At 39.0% G+C, this 21,354-nt stretch overlaps 1 protein-coding gene across 1 annotated transcript; it reads left to right on the top strand.

Annotated features, from left to right (window-relative positions):
* The first annotated feature begins 9,868 nt into the window (after positions 1-9,868).
* On the top strand, positions 9,869-20,519 carry GGPS1 (geranylgeranyl diphosphate synthase 1). The gene is made up of 3 exons (XM_006868566.1): positions 9,869-9,938; positions 19,228-19,298; positions 19,761-20,519. The coding sequence occupies exons 1-3, from the start codon at positions 9,869-9,871 to the stop codon at positions 20,517-20,519; spliced, it is 900 nt and encodes a 299-aa protein (XP_006868628.1).
* Positions 20,520-21,354: the final 835 nt, after the last annotated feature.

Raw genomic sequence — 21,354 nt, 5'->3', positions numbered from 1 at the left:
TGAATGTGAAACTGATGATGTGCCCTGTAAACTTTCACTCAATCCACAATAAAAACCTTAAAAAAAAAAATATATATATATATATATACATAACACAAGAAAAATATATATGAAATTATTGTTAAGTGCCATCAAGTTGGTTCTAACTTGTAGCAACTGTGAGTTGCTATAGGGTTATGGGGTCTCCACGGAGTGGCTGGTGAGTTTGAATCAACAACCTTGAACTTCAAACTGACTTTTTAGTCAAATGCTTATCCTATGGCACCACACCAGGACTCCCATTAAAATTTGAAACTTTGATTTCTTGAATAACCGTTTCAGGAGATAGTGTCACACACAGTGGATAAAAATATTTTGTAAATCATCCATCTAATAAGGGCCTAAGAGCTGGACCATAAGGTCTGTTTGAATCATAAGGTCGGCAGTTCAAATTTATAAGCCGTTCCTCAGAAATCCTGTTTGGGTCCCTATGAGTTGGAACTGACTTGATGGCACTTAATAACAACAGTCAGAATATATAACTACACAGTTCCCTCTTTTTACTTTGTAGTTGTCTTCATTATAAATTGATATTGCAGTTTCCCGATTTTCATTCTTGTAGGTTTGTTTTGCTTTGGATACTTCTGTTTCTGGGTAGATTTCTGGGTGCTAGTGTCATGTATGTTAATTTCATAGAATTGTGCTGTTGTTGGTTCTCTGTCCCTTTAGTATTTTTTGAAAAAGAAAAATAAACAAAATTAGGTAGAGGGAAGGAGAAAAGAGATAAGAGAATAATAAAGAAAAATCAGTTTAAAAAAAGGGGAGAGTAGAAAATCAAAAGAAAGGAGAGAGACTAGTTAGAACTGTGCTCTGTAGGGTCTTCAGTAGCTGGGTTTGTTGTTTTTTTATCAGATGATCACCAAGCATTTCTTTTGAGGAATTTCAGGATGAATTCGAACCTCTTACCTGTTGGTTAGTAGCCAAGTGTGTGAAAATGTGATGGGCCAGAAGCAGTTGCTGTCAAGTCAGTTACACCTCCTGTTGACCCCATCTGTTTCTTAGCATAAATGCTCTCCACAGGGTTTTCACAGCTTTGAATTTCAAAAGCAGATCATCAGGCCTTTCTCCCAGGTGCCTCTGGGTGGGTTTGAACCACCAACCTTTAGCAGCCCAGTTGTTTAGCCATTCACCACCAGTAGATTCCAACTTATAATGGAAGCAACCTGTTAATCATTTCTAGTTCCCTTCTTAACACTCTGTGAGACATCTGCATCAGAATCACCAAGTATGATATCATCATATTAAAAATATAGATTCCTAGTCCCCTGCTCAGACTTAGTAAATCAGAAAAGCTGGTGAGTAGCCAAAACACAAAGTATATGAGCTCACCTTAATTTCCTTTGTTCAAAAAAAGTGGCCCTCACTCAAGCAAATATACACATAGGCTTTATTATCTTCTAGTTGACCTAGAGGACTCTCTATGGTGCCTTCCAGTTCTAAAATTCCATACTGTGTAACTCTTCGAATAATGCTAAACATCAACTGTGTTTATGCCATATGACAGATCCTCTTGTATGGCTGTACCTTTCTGCAGCTTTAAAACGTGATTAGGAGCACATCAGTAATATTCTAATCATGGTCCAAAGTCTAAGGGAGAAAGCCTCATAACATGTATGAAAGGTGTTGGAGAAACGAGAAAACAGGAACCCTGATATGAAGACCAATAGAAGTAGATATTTACAAAGAAGCAGAAGAAATTCAACAGCAAAGGAGAATTCTAGGAGGACTCAAGACCTGGCGTGGTATTATAGGATAACCACAAAGTGTACAGTTCAAACCCACAAGCCACTCCTTGGAAATCTTATACAGGGTCACTACAAGTCAGAACCAACTCAACAGCACTTAATAACAAAAAGGAGTACTGTAAGTTGTATTTAGGAAGCAAAGGTCAAATTTTAAAAGGTACTTATTTAATATAATTGTATCCAAGTTCAATATTTTAACCAGCATATCTGAAATAGGTGAATTACACAGGATTCTCCTCTCCCCCTTAAAATTTGAATACACAATAAAAATTTCTTTCATTTTTTTTTTTTTTTTATGTTTTATTGTGAGTTATGTGATAGTTTACATGGGAGAACATTAGTTTTAAATACATATTTATCTTAATGCTCATGGGAAAAGTATATAATTTATGTGATTAAATGTTGTTGTTGTTGTTATGTGCCATCGAGTCGGTTCCGACCCATAGCGACCCTGTACAGGGTTTCCGAGGGTGTAAATCTTTACGGGAGTAGAAAGCCTCATCTTTCTCCCGCGGAGCAGCTGGTAGTTTCGAACCGCTGACCTTAAAAAATGTGATTAAATATACAAGTCTAATTGTGTAGAGTTTTTAACATTAATTTGATGGCAACAGTTTAAGCCTTTCATGATTCAGTAACATAGGAAAGACATAGGGAAACCACTTAAAAATCAGGCAAACACTTAAGACTAACATATTCACTTAAATGAAATAATTTTTATTTTTTAAAACTACAATTCACGTACAATACAATTCACCCACGTAAAAGATACAATTCATTTGCTTTTTTAAACATCCCCACAGTCTAAAGTTATAGCATTTTGGTCCTTTCCGCTCCTCAGAAGAAAGCTCATACCACTTCACATCTATACTTGGATGGCTATCAGCAAAAAAAAACTGGGTTGTGAGAATGTCGACAAATTGGAACTTTTGTGCATTGCTGGTAGGAATGTAACTGGTACAACCACTGGGAAACTGTGGTGGATCTTCAAAACCTTAAACGTAAAATTACTTTATGACCCAGCAATTTCATGCTTAGAAATATACCCAAGAGATTTGAAAGCAGCGACTCAAATACATACTTGTACACCAAGAGTCATAGCAGCAGTGTGGAAAATAACAAGTGTCCATCAGTGTGGCGCTGTGGGTTAATGTGCCAGACTGCAAACCCATTTGAACTGCAAGGTTGACGGTTCAAGCTCACCAGCTGCTCCTTGGAAACCCTGTACAGGGTCGCTATGGGTCGGGATCAACTGGACGGCACTTAACAACAACAACAGTCAGCAACTGAATGAATAGAAAAATGTGATACAAGCATACAATGGGAGATTATGCAGCCATAAAAAGGAATTAACTGTCACATGCTACAACGTGAGTAAATTCATTATTACTAAGTAAATAAGCTAGGCACAGATGAACAAATACTGTGCAATTCCATTTACATGAGATACCTAGAGTAGACAGATTTATAGGGACAGAAAGTACACTAGTATTTACCAGGAAATGGAAGGAGAAGAAATGGGGACTTCTTGTTGAATGAGTATATAGTTTCTCTTTGTCCAAAGTAGAAGACAAGTCTTTCTATCCTGGCTTTTAAGGAGCATAAAGCTGTTCAGCTTCCAAGACAGATTTGTTTTTTCTCCTGGCAGTTAATGATACTTTTTCAATGTGTTCTGCCAACACCATGATTTAAATGCATCAATTCTTCCTCAGTCTGCCTTATTCATTGCCCAACTTTCAATTGCTTATGAGATGATTGAAAATACCCGGACTGGGGTCAGGCACACCTTAGTCCTCAAACTGCCATTTTTAAACACTTACAGAGGTCTTGTGCAGCACAGCATGTGTATCTAATGCAATACATTGTTTCATTTCTTGATATCTGCTTCCTTGAAATGTTGATTGTGGATCCAAGCAAAATGAAGTCTATAATAACGTCAGTATTTTCTCCATTTATGATATCTGTTGGTCTAGTGTGGATTTTTATTTAATGTTGAGATGTAACCAGTACTGAAAGCTCTAATCTTTGATCATAATCAGTAAGTGCTTCAAGTCTTTACTTTCAGCAAGCAAGTTTGTGTCATCTTCAGTCCTAATACTGCAGTTTCATAATATAGTCCAGCTTCTTTTATTTTGGTTTAGCATACAAACTAAATAAATATGGTGGAAGAATACAACCCTGACGCACATCTTTCCTGATTTTAAGCTATTCTGTGTCCCCTTGTTTTGTTCTAATGACTGTCTCTTGGTCTATGTACAGTTTCCTCATGAGCATAATTAAATGTTCTGGAATGTCTGTTCTTCACAGCGTTATCCAGTTTGTTATGATTCACAAAGTCAAATGCCTATGAATAGTCAAAAAAAAAGGACGAGTAAACATCTTCATAGTATTCTCTGCTTTCAGCTATGATCTATGTGATATCATCAGCAATGATATCTTTCTTCTGAATCAAGCTTGAATTTCTATTAGTTCTCTGTCAATGTACTGCTGCAACCGTTTTTGATTTATCTTCAGCAAAATTTTACTTGCATGTGATACTAATGGGTTTGTTCGATGATTTCCACATTTTTTGGAGTAGGCACAAGTATGGATCTCTACCAGTTGGTTGGTCATGTAATCATCTTCTATATTTCTTGGCATAGGCGAGTTCGTCACTCCAGCACTTCAGTTTGTTGAAACATTTCAATTTGTATTCCGTCCATTTCATTGTTGTTCAGGATCCTTGTTTTTCATCAGTGCCTTCAGTACAGTTTGGAATTCCTCTTCAATGCTACAGTTCTTGATCATATGCTACCTCCTGAAATGGTTAAACATCCACCAATTCTCTTTGATACAGTGACTCTACGTATTTTGATGCTTTCTGCATCACTTCAACATTGGTGGTGTTCTTTAGTGTCGTCAAGCCAGTTCCAACTCATCACCACCCTGTGCACAGCAGAACAAAACACTGCCCAGTCCTACACCATCCTCACAAATGGTTTTTGCCACTGTATCAATCCATCTCATTGGATGTCTTCCTGTTTTTTTCTGACTCTCCAGTTTACCAAGCATCATTTCCTTCAGGAACTGATCCCTCCTGATAATGTCTCTCATGTCCAAGTATGACAGGCAAAGTCTTGCAGTCCTGGCTTCTAAGGAACATTCTGGCCATACTTCTTCCAATACAGATTTGTTCATTCTGGCAATACATGGAACTTTTAATACTCTTCTCCAGCACCATAATTCAAATTGATCAATTCTTATATGGTCTTCCTTATTCATTGTCTGACTTTCACATGCATATGAGGCAGTTGAATACCCAACACTTGAACTTTTTGTTTAGATATATGCTGGTGTGTTCATACCCTTTGGTTTTCTACTCCAGGTCTTTGTACCTTTCATTATAATACTTTATCTTCTCAAGCTGCCCTTTGAAATTTTCTGCTCAACTCTTTTGCGTCATCATTTCTCCCAGTGACTTTAGCTTCTCTATATTCAATAGAAATTTCAGAGTCTCTTCTGACATATATTTTGGTCTTTTCTTTCTTTTTAATGATGAGCAAAATACAAGATGTTGGACTATATGATGAAAAATGCAGCATTGTTTTCTTCATTAGGTTTGTTTTATTCAACTTTTTATTGTGAGTTGAGTCAGGGTTTACAGAGTAGATCATCAGTTTTATATTCAACAAAACATACTTTGCTTCATTACATGGTTGAAGGGTTGCCATCCCCTGCTTGTACCAATATTCACCTCTATTCACTATTGCATTCCTCCCTGTATCTCCTGCTACCTTCATCTGTCCTCTGCTAATCTCCCTCTTGTATATTGCCTATACTGTCATCCATGTTAATTTGTGTCTACCCTCTAGCCTGTGAATAATTTTCCCTCCCCCATGTAACCATGCAGATTGTTGCTTTTATCAAGAAAACCTTTTAGTAACTTTTAACAACATTGGTCTCACTTTTGTGATTGGCTAATTTCACTCAGCATAATGTCCTTCAGGTTCAACCATGTTGTGAGATTTTGTAGTATCCCATTGTGTGCATGAACCAACGTTCGTTTAACCATTTTTCTGTCAGTGGACATTTAGATTGTCTTCATCCTTTTTGATATGTCTCTTGTAGACAGCATATTCAAGGATCCTGTTTTCTTATCCATTCTGCTCTCTGTCTCTTGATGGATGCATTTAATCCATTTACATGCGGTGTAACTATCAGTAGCTATGAATTGATTGTTGTCAGTGTTCTATGTTTTGTTTTGGTGTTTTTCCTTGCTGCTAGATTCTATGTTCTATATAATTTTCTGTGTTGAGTTCGTTTTGTTTGTGGGTTCTCTTTTCATTTTCATTTCTGTTGTGTTAATCTTTGTAATTATTCTCTTTTTTTAAATTTTGATGTGCAGGTATATTACTTTTCTTTGAGGTTACCCTGTAATTCCTTAAATTTTTCCCTACTTAAAATACTTTGTTTTACCCTGAAACTTTCTTGACTCCCTTGGAAGTTCTGTATCTACTTTTTGCTTTGTAGTTGACTTCATTATACATTGATGTATCTGTTTTACTATTATCAGTCTTGAAGATTTGTTTTACTTTAAATATTTTTATATTTGAGTACTAGTGTGGTGCTGGACTACAAAGTTGGTTTGAACCTCAAGGCCAGTGGTTCAAGCTCACCAGTTACTACTCAGAAACCCTATGAAAGGGTTGTTATGGGTCAGAACTGACTCAATGGCACTTAATAACGATAACATCTGGATTGGAGTCCAGGTGTGACGTAAGCCACTCCTTGGAAACCCTATTCAGGTCACTATGACAACTGTTTAAAAACTTGTACTTATTTTATCTGTTCTTATAGAATTTTCCTGAATTATTCTAGTTTCTGTCAGTGTTCTTCTTGTTGATCTTTCTGTCAGTGTGTTGAAGGTACCAAAATACAAGTCTTTTGAATTCTTTTTCAGTTCGTTTCATTACCTTTTTTCCTCAGAAATGTTTTCTCTTTCTGAATCTTGGTCATTTGTTTGAGCCTTTCTATCTAGTTTCTTCTAGTGAGCTAAAGTTGTGTATTGTCTCTGGGGCCTTGTAGGGGTTGTCATATTTGTAAAATCAAACTGCAATTGTTGGACCTGGAGGGGAGAAAACTCTGGTGGACTCTAGCAATTCAAGTTGCTCATGAGCTTAGTTGTGGAAGGGCTGTCACAGCAGAGTTCCTGATGCCTGATAGAGTTGGTCTCAGTGTCTGTTAGTATCATAGGAAGTTGGGTGTAGGGTGACTAGTGAAATGGTCTGACTCCGTGGGTTTTGTAGGTATGGAGCTGAGCCCACCTGAATCCAAGCACCAACTCAAACTATATGCCTCCAAACTTCTAGAGAGCAAGTTCTGCACTAGGGTGGGTGAGGGTGGGAGCTGACCACACCTCTGGTCACCAGGGGAGCATGGGGAAAAAAAAGAAATCACACTTTTCCCGTCACCCACGTGAATCTGCTTGCCAGGCCTCCCTATGCTGCCAGAGCTGCTCACAAGAAGATGGTTGAGACTCATCTGGCCAGCTGTCTACCAGCTTCCCTCTCTTGCCATCCCTGCTCAGACTCTCCTCCCAGCAAACACTCCATCCACCTCTCTAAGCTTTCTTCTGAAGTTCAGGGAGCTGGAATATTACCTGTTTTAGACTGTCTGTGTAGTGTGTCAACCTAGTCTGCCATCTTGTGCAAGTCCTGTATGATGGTCTTGATGTCATCCCACAATTCCTCTGGTCTTTGGTCATTAGTGTCTAATGCACAAAATCTGTTATCTAAATTCAGGTGGGATATACACAAAGTCATATTTTTTGACTCTCATGGACTTGTTTTAATTTTCTTCAGCTTCAGTCTGAACTTGAGTAAATGATGATCTGTTCCACAGTCCACCACTGACCTTGCTTTGGATGTTGACACTAAGCTTCCTTGACCTCTCTTCCCACAGATGTAGTCAGTTTAATTTCTGGTGAGGTTCATATTTATATGTATACCATTTATATTACTGAAAAAAGTGATTTCATTTATATCACCATGGCTTTGTTTTCCAATCACTTATCCTTCCTCTCTCTTTGGAACTTTCATATTCCAATCACCAGTAATTATTGCATCTTGTTTGCATGTTTGATCAATTTCAGACTGAAAAATTTAATAGAATTAAGTTGGTGTATAAATTTGAGCAATGGTATTATTAACTGGTGTTCTTGTAGGTGAGTATTATCCTATCACAGACAGCGTTGTACTTCTAGATCTTGAATTGTTCTTTTTGATGATGAATATGCTGCCATTCCTCTTCAGTAGATTGTGTCCAGCATAGCTCCTCGGAAACCCTATACACGGTCGCTGTGTGTCTGAACCAGTTCACCAGCATTTAGCAACAACAGGCATAGCAAATCATAGGATTGTCCGATTCAGAATGACCAATACCAATCCATTTTTGCTTATTAATGCCTAGTATACTGATCCTTGTGAATTCCATTTCATTTTTGAAAACTTAAAAATTTCCTGGTTTTACACTTTATACATGGAGTGCTGGTGTGGCATTGTGCATTAATGCGCCAGACTGCAAAACCGTTTGAGCTGCAAGGTCAGCAGTTCAAGCTCACCAGCTGCTCCTGAGAAACCCTACACAGCGTTGCTATGGGTTGGACCCAACTCGACAGCACTTCACAACAACAACATACTTCATACCGTCCATGTCCCAATTATTAATGAATATTTACAGCTATTTCTTCTCATTTTGAATTGTGTCTTATCAGCAAATGAAGGTCTAGTAAGCTTTTCTTCCTTTGCGTTATTAAGGTCAGCTAGCTTTTTATTTCAAGTCCTGGTGTGGCACTGTAGACTAATATCTAGACTGCAAAGTCAGTTTAAACTACAAGGTCAACAGTTCAATCTCATAAGCTATTCCTCAGAAACCCTATACAGGATCGCTGTGGGTTGGAACCAACTTGACAGCATTTAGCCATAACAAGCTCCTTAGAAACCATATACGGGATTGCTATGGGTCAGAACTGACTCGATGGCACTTAATAACAAAAAATGCTTTGAGGAGGCAGCTCTTGCCTGTCATATTTTGAGTGCTGTCCAATGTGAGTTGTTCATCTTTCAGCACTGTAGCAGCCAATGTAATGCCAATATTCATAAGGTCTTCAATGACTAACCCTTCAGAAGTAATCATCCTTTCCTTCTTCCTAGTCAGTCTTATTCTAAAGCTCCACTGAAACCTGTCCACCATGGGTGACCCTGCTGGTATTTAAAATACCGGTGACATAGCTTCCAGCATCACAGCAACACACAAGCCACCACAGTATCACAAATAGACAGACCTGTGGTAGACCTCAGCCTTAGGCAACCACTAAACGATTTTCTGTTCCTAGAGTTACCTGTTCTGAACATTTCACATACATACAGTCAAACAATATGTAGTTTTTTGTGACTGAGTTCTTTCACTTTGGATAAAATTTCAAGATTTGTCCATGAAGAGGGAGCCTAGATCCAAAGGGTACAGAGGAAGATAGACTCTCCACTGAGTAGTAGCCAATCTGTTTGGGAGGGATGAATGAAAGGAGATGGGGATAGGTCCCTTGTGGTACAATGGTGAATAATTACTATCAAGACTGAGTGTGAGGGTTGGAAATGTAAAGGTAGACATTTTGTAGCAAAAGGAGGGAAGTGATTGACTTTGCAGTGCAGGAGCGGAGGTCCCTGGGACCATCAAGGGAGAAGAGCGGAGTGTGAGACCCTACCCAGAACAGCAGTGATGCCAGAGATGGAGGTACAGATGACAGCGTGGAGAGATGGAGAGGCCGGGGACTCTAGAACCAGACATGGAGAGGGAGGGACTGTGTGCTGACGTCTGGGGTAGCAGGCTTGCAGGGTATATATACCCTTTGGTTGGTTGATGATGCATGGAGGGGATTGTAACCATGGCAATGAAGCAATATACAATAGGATGAATGTAAAGCTGATGTTCTCCCATGTAAACTATCACATAATTCACAATAAAACATTTTAAAAAAAGATAATTTAGCTAATCATAATCATGCCTTCTTTATTTTTCTCCTAACAGATCAAATTTGAAATTTAAAAACAATGGAGAAGTCTCAAGAAACTGTCCAAAGAATTCTTCTAGAACCCTACACGTATTTACTTCAGTTACCAGGTAACTACTCACTTATAATCTGTGAAGGGTAGAGTTCAGACACCAGCAGGTTTTCAAATATTATCACACAGATAAAGTTCAGCTTGTGAGCTCTTGAGATACTCGCTTTAAAATGATGGATGTGAGAAACCTGGTAAGTAAATAGCATTTTGTTCTTACAATGTACATTTTTGAGCCACCCTTTTAAAAATGTCTAATTATATAAATTTTTTGTTGTTGTTAAGTGTCATCGGGTCGGTTCCGACCCATAGTGACCCTGTATAAGGTTTCCGAGGAGCAACTGGTGAGCTTGAACCGCTGACCTTATGGTTTCAACTGACTTTGCAGTCCAGCGCATTAACCCATAGCACCATGTAAAAAATTAAAAGTACTTAGAACATTTTGGTACCCCTTTAGAGGTTTTATTCTTTATGGATGCTGCATATTCTTATTTCCTACTGTTTAGATACATGGGTAAGTTTTACAGATTTGTATAATAACAGAAAACTTCCATTACTCTCCCTGTCCGAGTTTCCCGCTACCACACATTGCATATCGTACACTACGAATTTCTTTGAGAGCAAAACAATAATACTAAAAGATCACATTGTTTGGAAGCATGTTGTTGATTCTCACCAAGTTGATTCTAATTCGTGGTGACCCCGTGTGTGCACAACTGCTCCACAGGTATTCAGGGCTATGATCTTTCAGGATCACATCACCAGTCCTGCCCAATGGGCTGCCTCTTGGGAGACGCTAACCACAGCCTTTTTGGCTACTAGTCAAGCACTTAACTATTTGCACTACTGAGGGACTTTTTTTTTTCATGTTTTATTTTGAATTATATGATAGTTTACATGGGAGAGCATTGGTTTTACATTCATTCTGTCATGTATCGTTTCATTGCCATGGTTACAATCCCCTCCATGCATCATCAACCAAGCAAAGGGTATACACTACAAGCCTGCCCCCAGTCTTCAGCACACAGCCCCTCTCCCTGTCAGGTTCTAGAGTCCCCAGCCTCTCCACATCTCCACGTTGTCATCTGTACCTCCATCTCTGGCGTCACTGCTTCTCTGGGTAGGGTCTCACACTCCGCTCTTCTCCATTGATGGTCCCAGGGACCTCCACTCCTAGACTGAAAAGTTAATCACTCCCCTCCTTGCTACAAAACATATACCTTTACATTTCCAACCCTCACAGTCAGTCCTGATAACAGTGATTCACTGTTGTATCACAAGTGACCTATCTGCATTTCATTTCATCAGCCCTGCCCAGACAGATTGGATACTACTCACTGGAGAGTATATCTTCCCTCACACCCTCTGGATCTAGGTTCCCTCTGTCTTTCTTTCTTTTTTTTTTATATATTTAGACATTTTTATTGTGAATTCAGTGAAGATTTACAAGCAAGATGATCAGTTTTACATTCAACAAGCCATATACATTGTTTTTTTGTTTGTTTTTGTTTTATTATTTAAAGTTTTTATTGTGGATTAAGTGAAAGTTTACAGGGCATATCATCATTTTTACATACAACCAATCATACACCTTGTTTCATTACAATGATTATAATCCCTTTTTGTACCATCAGATAACAGTATTTCTCTCTATCCACTTTAGCTTTTTTTTTAAAAAAAAAACATCACTCAGGCATATATAATAATTTACATCTCCAAAGAACACATTCTGCAAGTCTGCCTCCTGGCCACCAGCTCTTAGTCCCTGTCTTCTTAGTCCATGAATCTAGAGTCCTCAGCCGCTCACGCTCTCTATGCCCCCATCTCTGCCTCCATCTCTGGCGCTGCTGCTTCTCTGGATAAGGTCCTGCATTCTGCTTGTGCACTTCTCTCTTGATGGTCCTAGGGTCCTCTGTTTCTGGGCTGTAAGATTAACCACTCTCCTGTTTTTGTTACAAAACTTCTACCTTTACAATTGTGACAGTCACAATTAGTCATGATAGCAATTATTCACTATTGAATCTTACGAATCTTATCCCCATCTCTTTTCACCAAACCCATCTAGACAAGATGACAGCTATAAAGTGGGGACTCTTTTTATCCCCCCCACACACACACACACACTCTTAAACTAAACTTCCTCTTGAAACCTTGTTGGCCAGTAACTTCATGCCTTTATTGCCCCCTCATTTTAGGTAGCCAGTGTCTAAGTTGCCCATCCCTATCACCCTGTGTGCGTACAGAGGGGATAGCATTGATACTTGATGTGAAGATTTCTTCCCCCTCTGTTGGTATTTAGAGTAACTACCGCTCTGAGTATAGGTCAGGTTCAACAAATTGTAGCAATTTACCCTTGCTTCCTTTATCCACACACACACAAAAAAATAAGAACTTGAGTTCTGATTATCAAGCCATCGAGGCTAGATCAAAAGGGTACTGGATGCAAGTTTGAGTGTTCTTGTGCATCTCCCCTCACTTCATATCAGCTGGATACTTCACTCTCAGCTCTAGCCCTTTGTGGCTAAGGCCTTGTCAATAGACTCAGCTGTCCTCAGGTCTCACCACACTTTGGACCAACCTGCCCTTCCTCTTCTCTCTCTCATCTCCAGGTCAATGGGAGTCAATGGACTGTGGTTGAACTCAGCATATGTCTTCATTGCTGCCTTTCCCCGTCTTCCACTAACCAGTAGACCACTGTGGTCCCCAGCAAGCTTACATGCTTGGTTTTGTATTCTCTTGGTTTTGTATTCAGTCTTAGAGGGGAGTTTGTCCTGAAGGCACTTTATTGCTTGCCTTGATGGCTTCCTGGCAAACAGCTTGCTTTCTCTTTTAGTAGCCAGTTATGCTGACATTTTTATTTTGGGTTTTTCCTGATAATCTTTCTTTGAAGATGTATCTTCTGTCACTGTAGCTGTTCCAGGCTGGTCTGCTTGTCCTTTCTACTAGTGGGAATGTCCCACCTCATAAGGTTCTGGATGAGACTCAGGATTCCACCTAAAGGTCCTATACTCTGTAAAGGCTTTGCACGAGGCCTATTCCACTGGGCAAGTTGTAGAACCCCTTTTAGGTATTCCAGTCAGTTATAGTCTGAAGATGGGCTTACAAGTTTTCTCTAATCATGTTTCCCAACATTCCTTTCTATCCCACTCAAGTGTCTATTTTACAATAGTAGGCAAGAGAAACTAATATTCATAAGGCAGTCAAGGATTTTAGTTATTTACCCTCTTCAAGCTATACCTGTTGTTGTTGTTGTTGTTATGTGCTGTGGAGTTGGCTCCGACTCATAGCGACCCTGTACAGGGTTTCCGAGGCTGTAAATCTTTACGAGAGTAGAAAGCCTCATCTTTCTCACACTCAAGCTATACCTAGATCACTGTATCCCAGAGCCCTGTTGTTCCAAGGTTGAGTGTGCATCACTATTTACCTCTGTCCCACTTAGGACATGCAAGCCTGTCTCAGTGTTCCCCTGTCTATCTTGTTCTAATGCCTTCTCCCCGCTTCTTGTATTGCCTTCCCCAACACCCAAACTAAACCCCCCACCCCAACCCCATTGTGGTCACCTTAATATTCCATTAGTTCTTCCCTCCATTTAAGACAGTCTATTTTATCCTGTAATCTACCTGACTTTCCCACCACCTGGATCTCTGTTCCTCTGTGTTTACCTTCTTTCACTGTTTTGATCATAGACTGACCTCCCAGATCCTCTGTTCTTATAATTTTATTCTGTCCTTGATGCTTCTATTTGTCTATTGAGTTCAGGGTGATGCTGCCACGTACGTCATTCTGTAATTGTCTGTTCTTGTTGGTTCTCAGTCCACAGAACTTCCTTTAGGATGTTTTTCATAGCAGGGTTGTCTTTGGCAAAATCCCTTAGCTTCTGTTTATCCTGGAATGTTTTGATTACACCCTCATATTTGATTGACAGCTTTGCTGGGTAGAGGATTCTTGGGTGGCAGTTTTTTTTCTTTCAGGGTTTTATGTATGTCTCCCCTTTGCCTTCTTGCCTGCATGGTTTCTGTTGAGAGATCCGAGCTTAATATGATTTGCTTGCCTTTCTTTGTTACAGTTCTCTTTTCCCTAGCTGCTTTCAAGATCCTGTCCTTATCTTTGATTTTGGAGAGCTTGATTATTGTATGTCTTGGTGATTGTCTTTTAGGAGGGTCTATCCATCCTGGGGTTTATATATCTTTTCACTTTTCAGGATGTTAGGAAATTTTTCTTCCAGAAGCTCTTCAGCTGTCTCCTCTGTGGACTTGTGTGATTGTTCCTGTTCCGGAATGCCAATAATTCTTAAGTTATTCCTCTTCATGTTATCCAACATGAATCTTAGGCCTTCTTCAAATTTTTTTTATCCTGTTTTGTGTTTGCTCTTCTGTCTTAGTAGTGTTGAGAGATATATCTTCTAGCTCACTGGTTCTGGCTTCTATCTCTTCAGTTCTACTCCTTTGCCCTTTCAGTTTATTGTCCATTTCTGGTATTCTATTATTAATCATTTGGATCTCTTTCTGTAGGTTTTGAATTGTTTCCAATGCTGTGTCTATCTTATTTGATTGTTCCTGTAGCGCTTTCCTGACTTCTTCCTTGTTTTCTCAACTCCATTATATAGTGTTTTGATACATTTTATAATCATTTTTCTGAATTCCTTCTCCAGCATTTCCACAGCCTGACCATCTTCCAGTATGGAGTATAGGTCTACTTCTAGCTCATTTGCCTCAGTAATTTTATCTCGTGTCTGGACATGTGTAGATATGGTCATCTATTTCTGTTTTTTGGGCATATTCAGGGGTTGTCTGTGGTCTTAATACTTAGATGGATGTGTATTTTGGTATTTTTTATGCTCTCTGATTGCCTCCAGGTAGATGTGATCAGGAAATGGGCTTCCCTTTGCACTCTTCTTTGGAAATTTCAAGATGCCACTCTTGGTTGTTTTGATGTAACTTATGATTTAATTTTTGGCCTATTTCCTTTTTTGCCTGCCTGTCCCGTTCAACAATCCCATTCAGACCTTTTTTCTAATTATAAACAGTTCAGGGCCTGCTAAGGCCGTTTGGTTTTAAGTGGATACTGTCTCTTTAAATTTCAAGGAGATCTGTGCACATGCATAGCAGAACCATCCAAGGGTAAGGCCGGGGTAACCACTAGCTCAGGCACCCCTATGGTCACCAGAATGGAGGTGCGCAGACGGCAAGGGAACAATGAACAGCTACCAAAAGAAAAGAATATCCACACCTTTATCTCTGCTGTTCTGTCAGGCGTCCATTGCTGCTCTGATCCTTCCTTGCTTGGTCTCACCCAAGATGGCGGCTCCTGGAGCAGCTGAGCATCTTGAATTAGAAAGCAGTGGATTTCTTGCTTCTGCTACAAATTCCCATCGCTGTAAGCCTTCCAACCTTCTAAATATTCCTTTATATATGGTTTAAGAGTTCTGGGACCATCCCCTGAGCCTGCTTGGTCCTGTATTCTGTGTTGTTGCTGACGGAGCTCCTTACTGCACTTCCACCCGATCTGCCATCTTGTTTGTTCTCCTTCTAGGTTCCCTTTTTAAAGCTTGTAAGCCGGTCACTTTTTGACTTTGTAGCCACCTGTCCCCTCCCCCCCATTTTGGGTAGCCAATATCCAAGTTGCCCATTCCTGTCTACTCTCTGTGTAGAGGGTTTGGGAATGATCCTTGCTGCAAAGATTTGTTTCCTCTTTTGAACTACTGCATTCATGAGTGTAGGTCAAGTTCATCAAATTGTATCAAATTACTCTTTTTTTTTTTTCCTCTTCTTTTTTCTTCTATGAGGGACTTCTTTAGCAGCATAACCCACATTATTCCTATATATCATTGGATATGTTTTCCTGTTGTAGTGCCTGACTAATCATATGTGTGTGTTTGTTTTGTTTTGTTATTTTCGTAAAAGATCATAATAACAAGTAAATATTAATCTATAAATATATTGGTTCTTAATAATAAAAATTCTCTTCTAAACCAGAGACTTGTAACTCAGAATGCTCTTTCTCATAGAAATAATATAAAACCCCTTGACCCAGGGCAGTCACTTCCAACTCATAGTTACCATATGGAGAGAGCTGTCCTGGAGGATTTGTAAGACTGCCACGTGTTTTTTCTGTGGAGTAGCTGGTGGGTCAAACCACAGACTTCAGTAAGAAGCAACTCAGCAATTTAACCAGTACACTACCCAAAGAGCTTTTTTGTGTGCTAAGTTGATTCCGACTCATAACAACCCTGTTTCTGAGGAGCAGCTGGTTAGCAGTCTAGTGCTTACCAACTACAGTGTCACACAAGAACTCTATAAAAAGCCTGTATTATTAGCATGAGAGGACTTTTTAAAGTTCATGGAAAAATTGCAGTCTTTTTCATTCCATTTTTCCACAAACTTTTTGAAGTCCCCTTATGTTGGTAAGCTGTCTGGTAATGCACTTACCTCAGTCACAGTAAACTTTTTTTTTCATTTCTGCTCTAAAGCACACACCTCTATCTGTGAGAATAGAACACCTCACTTGGTAATCTGTGTGTTTGTTTTTTCTTGAGCCCAGGGAAGCAAATACGGTGATGAAAAGCATGCTAGTTCCCTGTTGACACTTTGTTGGTGTCATTTCTATTCTGGCAGATCTGAATGGAGACTGCCTGCTAATGTCAGTGCTTCAAAAGAATGGAGGACACACAAGTAGAGAATTCAGAGGGAAAAGTGCGTGTTGTGTAAGATAAAGTTAAGAGACTGCTTCCCTGCAGGGTACAGTTGATTCTGCATTCTACTGCCCTGTGGCTGAACTCCTTGGCAGTAGGTTGGCAGTAGCACACACTGCCTGGAACAGGGCTGCAATACAACATGTCGGCATTCAGTGCTGACAAAACCTAAAGCGTATCTGCCATGCTACTGTCTGTCATGCAAAGCAAGGACTGCTGGTAGTTACACAGGTAATGTTACCTTCAGGTATGGTGCTGTTGAGTCATTTCTGAGGAGCAGCTGGTGAGTTTGACACGCCAACCTTGCAGTCCAGTGCTTATCTTAGGGTTCCACACCAGGACTCCACATTAATGTAGATATCTAATATTATCAGGAAGTTCTATTTTAAGCCATTTAATATACTGAAAACTCACATTAGTTACCCCCTTTTTTTTTTTTTAATTAAATATATGTTTGCATCCATGACAGACTATAATCTCAAAAGATTTTCCTAAAGAAGTAAGATACAGTGTTAAGCATAACAAACCTATTTTTCACAAAGCACTTCAGAGTTAACCAAAATGGCTCAAAGGTAGACCAGGCCATATGTACTGTATAAAGTCCTTCTTGCTATTAAAGGTGATAATAATATTGATAACTAGGATTTTTCTGAAATTAGTGAAGTAGCTGGCTTTTATATTTGTTTATTTGCCCTAGTCTAAGTCCCAATATCTTCACAATGAAGAGTAGAATTGGGGAAAGGAGAGTCCTAGAAAGGGAATCAGTAACATCTTAAGGATTTTGATAGGTTTCTGTCGGTAGCCTTAGGAGCTCTGGTGGCGTAGTGGGTTATGCGTTATGCTGCTAACCGCAAGATCAGCAGTTCTAATCTACCAGCTTTCTGCTCCCTTAAAGATTGACAGGCCAGGACACCTTATCCAGGGTCTGTGAGTCAGCACCGACCTGCCGGACAGCACATTGCCTCCACTGTTTAGCCTTAGTGACCTGAGGTAAAAAAAATTATGGAATGTGAGAAAAATATAGCCCTTAATACTTAAAAATTAAACCTTTTATTATACTGTTTAATTAAAAGCTCAGTTTTCTTTATAAAATTCAGAAATAAAACAAGAAGAATGTGGTTGGTTCCACACTGGTTCATAATGTTCTTCGTCTTCTAATGCTGATTTTAGAAATGATACTGATTTCTTTGCTGAACAACTGACTCAAGTTGTTCATTGTAAGTGTAGCCCAGACTGACCCCTATTAACCTGGAAAGTACATCAGAAATAGAAAGTATGTGATTGTGTCACCGACCAAGGTACACCTGAGGGGAGGTAAGTAGGCAAAAGATGTTTTCAGAATCCGGAGATGCCGCCTCTCTTGTACTTTACACAAAAAGAGTAAAACTTTGTTTCATTTTGATAAGTGATGAGAGTCTGTGTGTATTTTGTGTTTGATTGGGTTCTTAATGCAGAGAAGATAATAGCCTTCTAATTTATTTTCATGTTACTGCTTCACTTTTTAAGAAAAGTGAGTAAATGCACCTAAGTAGTTCCATAATGGTACAACCAAATTCTAGCATTAAAAATTTTTTTTTTTTTCAGTAAAACTAATAAACTCTTGATTGGGTTTCTAAACCATTCTCACTGTCCCCTTGATCCTTCATCTCACTTTGTAAATAAAAATACACCTTATAGCATTAAAGAAAGAAAAAAAGAAGAGTATCTTTGTTTAACATTTTATGTCAGCACTTTGTTGAAACCTAATCTGAAATTAAAATGTTAGTTTGCATTCACTTTAGCAGGAAACTTAATAGAATGTTTTTACTAAATAAACTGGTTATAGTTTTCAGTCTACCATTCCTTTGTATGTGGGCTACAAGAATTTCTGGTACTGGATACCTCTTCTGAGCTTTCCATGTAAGGAAAAACAATGTTGACAAAGTAATATCCCTAGTGAAAATAAAGAGAGAGGTTAGTTTGAAACTGAACTTGAGATGTGAAAAGGAAAACTTCAGGCCATGGCATTCTTTTTTTATTTAGGAACGAAGCAGAGTTGTTCAGTGTCTAAAACCTCATTTTAAAAGGTCCGTTTGCAAGGTAGTAATTCAACACCAGAAGACAGTTCATTAGAAATACTTGTAGTTGTTTGCTTGCTGATCAAGTTTCAACAATTCTGAGCAAAATAGATAGTGCTGATTAACTGTCACAAACTAGATTACCTTTTTTTTTTTCCAAAACAAAAGGAACAAATTGTACTGTAATTCCTAACCCATTCCAATTCCAAAATTACTGTTTTTATGATCCACAGTAAAATGAAAGACATGGGTTAGTGGCCATAATTTTAAACCTTTGTGGGTTTTTTAGGGTGTAAATTTCAGGAGGGTAAAGTAGTCCTGGTGCAGCGCTGTAGGCTCAGCACTGGACTGCTAACCGCAAGGTCGGCAGTGCAAACTCACCAGCGCCTCTTTGGAAACCCTATGCAGGGTCACTCTGAGTCGGAAGCAACTCGACACTTGACTGCAACCAAAGAGGAGTGAGCACTGGATGATGAGCTCTGCTGGGTGATGATTGATGACCTGGAGCTAACAAATCTAATCAATTTTGGAGGAAACCTCTAAATGTGCTTCTTGTAATTAAAATACTAGTTTTATTGCCACAATTTATTCTTTAACCACAGGTAAACAAGTGAGAACCAGACTTTCACACGCTTTTAATCACTGGCTGAAAGTTCCAGAAGACAAACTAAAGGTATTTAGGCAATTCTAATCTTATTCTTTGCAGCCTTGGTGGCACTGTGTTAGCAATAGGCTGCTAACCTCAAGGTGGGCAGTTCAAAACCACCAACTGTTCCAAGGAGGAGAGATGAGACTTTCTGCTCCCATAAAGATTGACAGTCTCAGAAACCCTATATCGGGTAGCAATGAGTCAGAACTGACTGAACAGCAGTAGGTTTGCTTCGTAATCTTAACTCTTTTTTTTGGTAATCTTATTCCTGAACCTTAAGAAATTAATAGGCAATGTAAAAATGCTCTTAGCTCTTAATTCAGTATAATGTACATATAAAATGCCATTTTATATTGAGGTTGCCAAACAATTATTCATTGTTTCATAAAGGCACCTCAAACTTTTGTAATCTGTGAATAATTAAATATTTTTAAGCTGTTTTGAATGGTCAAATAAAGACAAATTTTCAATTGTCTCCTTTGTTAGATTATCATTGAAGTGACAGAAATGTTGCATAATGCCAGTTTGCTCATTGATGATATTGAAGACAACTCCAAACTTCGACGTGGCTTTCCAGTGGCACACAGCATCTATGGAATTCCATCTGTCATCAACTGTGCTAATTATGTATATTTCCTTGGCTTAGAAAAAGTCTTGACCCTTGACCACCCAGATGCAGTGAAGCTTTTTACTTGCCAACTTTTAGAACTCCATCAGGGACAAGGCCTAGATATATTCTGGAGGGATAATTACACTTGTCCCACTGAAGAACAATATAAAGCTATGGTACTGCAGAAGACAGGTGGACTATTTGGATTAGCCGTAGGTCTCATGCAATTGTTTTCTGGTTACAAAGAAGATTTAAAGCCACTACTTGACACACTTGGGCTCTTTTTCCAAATTAGAGATGATTATGCTAATCTGCACTCCAGAGAATATAGCGAAAACAAAAGTTTTTGTGAAGATCTTACTGAGGGAAAATTCTCATTTCCTACTATTCATGCTATTTGGTCAAGGCCCGAAAGCACACAGGTACAGAATATATTGCGCCAAAGAACCGAAAACGTAGATATTAAAAAATACTGTGTTCATTATCTTGAGGATGTAGGTTCTTTTGATTACACTCAGAAGACTCTTAGAGAGCTTGAGTCTAAAGCCTATAAACAAATTGAAGCCCGAGGTGGAAACCCTGAGCTAATAGCTCTAATAAAGCATTTAAGTAAGATGTTCAAAGAAAATGAATGATGCTAAGCCTTTCTGATTGGGCCTAATCACTTATTTTAGATAAATTATATATATGTATATATATGATAATATATATTATATTAGCTTATCACCTTCTAAAATACATGTCCCAGTGATTTAGTCTCCAAAAACAAATGCGTGTGATATGAATCAAGTTGTTGGCATTTGGAACTCCTCTGTACAAATCATTACCATAGTATAAAGTTGAAGGAATGGAAAGAAACCATATTGAAATAGGTCTAATTTGGATGTCATGTGGGACATTGTGACCTACTCTGCCATACTGCTGTGAATGTTCTATTGGTTTTGTCAATAAAGAAGACTTCAGCCCCCAGAAATGTTTATCCAAACGCGTACCAACTGTATTATATGGATAGTTCACAATTCGTCTACCCCAGTTCCAAGCCAGAGACTATACTTCGAACCAGTTACTGTAGCTAGCTGACCCAGAGACCTCAGGAACCTATTGTGTACGAATTTCTCGAGCTTGTTGGAAATCTTACTGAAATCCTCCATGAAAAGGCTGGTAGGGACAAACAGTAAACATTCTGGTCTTTATCCTTGCCCCTTTCCTTTTTTCCTCTCTCCCCCCTCCACAACTCCTTTAACTGGGGACTTTTCACTTATTGTTGACATACTTGCCAATTTCACATTCAGATCCAAGGAGTTCTGGTGGAACAACAGTTGAACACTCCATTGTTCACTGTAAAGCACTGCACCCAACCAACAACTGCTAAGTATTGAGTGATAGCATTGTCTTTCCTTTGAGCAAAAGGTAAAAGGGTGTATGGAGAAAATAGCTTGGGAGAGGGACCCTGTATATCTTTCTATTTTT

Source organism: Chrysochloris asiatica, unplaced genomic scaffold (assembly GCF_000296735.1).
Source record: "Chrysochloris asiatica unplaced genomic scaffold, ChrAsi1.0 scaffold00119, whole genome shotgun sequence".
Classification (NCBI taxonomy): Eukaryota; Metazoa; Chordata; class Mammalia; order Afrosoricida; family Chrysochloridae; genus Chrysochloris; species Chrysochloris asiatica.
This window is presented reverse-complemented; position numbering and strand designations above follow the sequence as displayed.

Bases quoted from the DNA above. Each gene is read 5' to 3' on its own strand.
- GGPS1 (XM_006868566.1), top strand. From the start codon at position 9,869: ATGGAGAAGTCTCAAGAAACTGTCCAAAGAATTCTTCTAGAACCCTAC. The intron at 9,939-19,227 runs GTAACTACTCAC...CTTTAACCACAG, and splicing joins GTATTTACTTCAGTTACCAG to GTAAACAAGTGAGAACCAGA. The intron at 19,299-19,760 runs GTATTTAGGCAA...CTCCTTTGTTAG, and splicing joins TTCCAGAAGACAAACTAAAG to ATTATCATTGAAGTGACAGA.